The sequence below is a fragment of the Plasmodium reichenowi genome, chromosome 14 (genome assembly GCF_001601855.1).
Source record: "Plasmodium reichenowi strain SY57 chromosome 14, whole genome shotgun sequence".
Taxonomy (NCBI): domain Eukaryota; phylum Apicomplexa; class Aconoidasida; order Haemosporida; family Plasmodiidae; genus Plasmodium; species Plasmodium reichenowi.
In genome coordinates this window covers 3,046,008-3,050,884 of record NC_033659.1, presented here as the reverse complement: position 1 = coordinate 3,050,884, position 4,877 = coordinate 3,046,008, and the positions used below count along the sequence as shown (strand labels likewise).

General features: G+C 21.2%; 1 protein-coding gene across 1 annotated transcript in view; it reads left to right on the top strand.

Moving 5' to 3' along the window:
- Positions 1 to 332: 332 nt before the first annotated feature.
- The window catches only part of PRSY57_1474500 (cysteine repeat modular protein 4), a gene marked incomplete at both ends in the record, with an annotated part of 16,926 nt that continues 12,381 nt past the window's right edge, over positions 333 to 4,877 (top strand). The window contains 2 exons of the mRNA XM_012910341.2: positions 333 to 679; positions 934 to 4,877. Of these exons, the coding sequence (XP_012765795.2) occupies positions 333 to 679; positions 934 to 4,877 (4,291 nt within the window). The remainder of the gene's footprint in view (positions 680 to 933) is intronic.

The window sequence follows — 4,877 nt, the reverse complement described above, 5'->3', positions numbered from 1 at the left end:
CTTAAACGTTACAGAAATATATATGAAAACTTATAAATTTGTTTTGAAAATGTATAAGACAATTCCATATAATCTATATTATTTTATATTATTTTATTTTATTTTTAATTATATTTCATTTAATTTGATAAAAAGTACTTCAAAAATTTTGTCTATATAGAAATTTTTCATTTTAATCTTTATTTTTCTTCTTTTGTTTTTTTTTTTTTTTTTCCTTTTATTCTTAAATGTATTGAAATATATATAACACATATATAAATTTATATATTTAGAACATTTCTTTGTATAATGTAAATGGTATAAATAAGAAAAAAATGATATATAAAAGGTATATGAAAAATATTACGTTCTTAGTTTCCTTTCTAATTTTTTTAAGAAGCATAAATGCTAATATTAGCATAACCAATTTTACTTATACAAATCAGAAAGGTGATATAAAAGTAGAGTTCTTTCAAACTGACTATATAGCCATATTCAAGCTTCCTTTTGGAGGCAACGATGAACAAATTTTTGAAATAAGTGATGATTATATTATTACAAATGACAAAGAAACAAATAATTGTAACATACCAAATAACAATTTCGGTTTTGTGTATAGCAAGTCAAATTCTCAAAATAAGTTCTTGATTGTACAAAGGGAATATACAACAATATACATAAAGGATAAAAATAATAATTGGTAATATATCGAAAAAAAAGAAATAAAAATAAATAAATAAATAAATATAAATATATATATATATATTAATATTAACAACTCTGTATATATGTAAAAATATACTTTTGATATTTTATAAAATTTATATATTTATGAAAAAAGAATTTAATTTTTTTCTTGTGTAATGTAATTTGAAAGATTCTTATAAGATATATATATATATATATATATATTTATATTTATTTATTTATTTGTTTTATTTTTTTCCCTTTTAGTTCCCTCATTTCAAAGGTAGAACCATCATTATATTCATTCCAAACTATAGAATATAAAAAGGAAAAGATAAAATTAGGGAATACAACCAAATGTGACGAGAAAATTGTGGAAAAATTAAAAACATATATAGATCTTTTAAACGATATGAATCTTTCAGAAGATAAGATGTGTAACCAAATAATATCATCCTCCTTTATACAAAATATAGAGATAATAGACTGTACAGTATATATTGGAAGTATTTTCCTACGTAATAATTTGAATAGGGAAGAATATTATATTTGTATAAAAAAAGAGGATAATAATAATAAAATGAAGAATAATATATCACTTCTTATTAACACCATTGATCTAAATAATACACTTATAATGAATACATTTTATTGTAATATGGAAAGCGATATTTGTTCAATTATAATTAATTCTATTTATTTTAATAATATCCCTAATATAACAGATGATACTTTAGTTTTGAAAGCTCAGTGTAATATTGATAGCTACCCTATAATAAATATTGATCATGTTTTAAGAGAAGGCTATTATACTTTTCATTTTAGAAATCCTAAAATATATTTTTTACAAATATGTATTATAGATAATTTGAAAAAATATAGAATGCTAGGTAAAATATATTTTTTAAAAGCATATGAACCAATCATATGTTTTATTGGCACACCATGTGTTATTAAGTCTTTTACAGACAAAGAAAATGTACAGTATGTTCAAAATAATATTGATAATGAAACGTTTATATTTACAAATAAAAAATGTGACAATGAAAATATAAATGAAAATATGAATATCATAGAAACTGATTTTGATATGAAAGAGCTAGAAAATCATCAACATTTATATCTTTTTAGTAAAAATCCTTTAACAGATGAAAAATATTTATGTACCTCAAATAATAAGAAATTTTTATTGTTATTTACCATAGTCTTAATTAAATTACCAGAATATAATATACATTATAGTATTATAAATAATGTAGTTATTAATTATTCCACCCTTTTTTTTGAATATAATAATTATTTAGGACCATATGTAAAATATGAATGCTCAGATAAATCGATAGTTCCAGATGAATATAACAATTTTAATAATAATAAAGATAATCATTTTTTATTAAAGAATGAAGAATTAAATTTCACAATAAAATTCAAGGCTATTATTATGAGATTATGTCTGAAACAAAATAATTTTTATTATGATATTGGAAAAATATATATTGAAAATTTTATAAATTATAAACAAATTTCTTCTTTAAAGGATTTTACATTTAATGCTGATGTCTCACTACATGCTGATGATATAAATACCAAACTTTTAAAATTTGCAATAAAAGAAGATCATAACTGTCATTCGGATCACGGATTTTTTGTTCAATCTAATAAAGATAATTTCCGTGCAGACAAAAAACCATTTTACAAAAATATATTTTTTAATCATACAACATTATATGAATCAATAAACCAAATTATTTTAGATAAAGATATATATTATATATGTATGTGCTCACTACATGAAAAATGTTATGATAATAATAATCTTATAGATTATAATGTATATACAAATATTAGTATACAAAATGAAATTCAACCTTTACAAAATAAAAAAAAATTTATATGCGAAATTTTTGCAGATTGTTCTTTTACCATCAATTTTGAAAATGAACATAATAATATATCAGATATATGGGTAGCCAAAAAAGGACAATCTTGTAATTCGAAAGATATACAAGTAGGTATTCATATTAGTCATCAAAATGTCAAAGAAATAAATAAAGAAAACCTTCATGTAACAAAAGTCAATTTCAAAATTTATTATTTGATTAGCCATATACATTATTCCTATTTGTTTAATAAAGATATTATTATCTGTGGAAATTATCGAAATCAACATTTTATTATTCATATCAAAAGCGATTTCTTCTTATTATATTATGCCCTTCCATTTGAAGAAGAAATTAAAATAAAAAATGTTACACAAACTAATGTAGCTACTAATACATATGAAGCACAAGAAAAAAATATAAATATACAAACTTTTGAAAATGTTAAACAAAAATATAAACGTTTATTTATTTATTCATACCGTGATGATACTAAAAGCAATTTATATAAAACCATGAACTTTAATCAAGATGAAAACCAAATTTCGAATACCATCAAATTTGAAATTCCAAATGATCATCCAACAAAATTTAATGAAATATATTTTATTAACGAATGTCATTATGATCAAGGTGTCATAATATATAAACACAAAAGAGAATCAAACAATATTGTCATTAATAATGATAATCATATAATTAAAAGTAAGGAACTTTACTGGGCAAGGAAAAAACGAATATATAATAAAAAATTAAAGAGAAAAGAGAAAAAAAATGAAATTATTAATATATATAATTGCTCAAATGAAATAATGAATAATCATACATTAACATCAATCATTATATTTGATGGACCATTAAAACCTTTAGACATTTATTGTTATATGGAACTTGATTGTATTCATAAAGAAAAATTTTCAATATTAAATTTTGATTATTCATTATTTGTTGAAATATCAGATACCCAAAGAATTATTATACATACTAAAGAATCAGAAGGAAATAATAAAGAAAAATTAAATAAAGCTGAAAAAATAGATTTTAATAATTCTAAAAGAATTACAGAACTCATTTTAAGTATTCCTAAACATATTTCAAAAGGATTGGAACCGGGGCCTTATAAAATTATATATACCAGAAAATTCAAACAATTTATTCATGAATTATATGTAGGAACATTTCATTTTATTGGGGCCCCATCACAAAAATATCATCTTATAAGAGAAAATGAAGAAAATATTATTATTCATGGATATTTTAAAAATATTGAAAATGAAAGAATACATATTTTAAAACATCAAAATACTTGTGTCTTAACAAACAAAGATAAAAATAAGAAATTATTAAAATCAAGTGAAATCGAATCTATTCTAAATGAAATTAAAACAAATATTCAAAATTGTACATATTTAGATGATACCAAATTATTATGTAAAAATGATTTACCAGTTGAAGGGAAATTTATTCTATGTTGGTGTTATAATATATTAAATGATCAAAATAATCTATGCCATAATATAAATATTTATAGACCTAAAATTACAGAAGTTTCTTCTTTGTTATATTCAATAGATCCAATATTAGAAATATCAAAATCTTCTCTTACAAACTTTTTAAATTATAATATTGGAGATTTCTTTTTTATAATTGATGACGATTGTAAAAATATCAAAAATATTAATTTAAAATCTAAATTAAACGATGAACAAAATATTCTAGATATCTATAAACATTTACAATATCCAAAAAAATATGATCTATGTATTTGTATTGTTCAACATAATATTTTATGTGATAAGCAGGAAAATTATAAAAATTTTTATATCAAATTAAACGAACAAATTTATTTTACAATGGAAATGGGTAACTTAGATGAATTCAATAATAAGGATAAAATTATAAAAGATTTTACCTTTTCTACAGATTATTTAGATCAATTAAAATTGAATATTGTCCCTGTCTTTGTTTTTTTACCTGGACCCGTCGAATATAAGGAATATGTTTGCTTTGCTGGAATACCATGTAACGCAACAATCAAAATAAAAAGATCTGCACAAACAAGATTAAAAACAGGCAGCACGCAAATTATTGGTGAGAAAAAAGATGTGGCCAATACTTATAGGGGTTCTTATGGGAATAGAAATAAAGCAAATGTCAAAGGATCCAATATAAAAAAAGTAGAAGACAAAAAGGAACAAAAAAAGAACGATAAAAAGGAAGGTGAATTAGGAGATAAAAAGGAAGGTGAAATAAGGGATAAAAAGGAAGATGAATTAGGAGATAAAAAGGATCATGAATTAGGAGATAAAAAGGAAGATGAATTAGGAGATA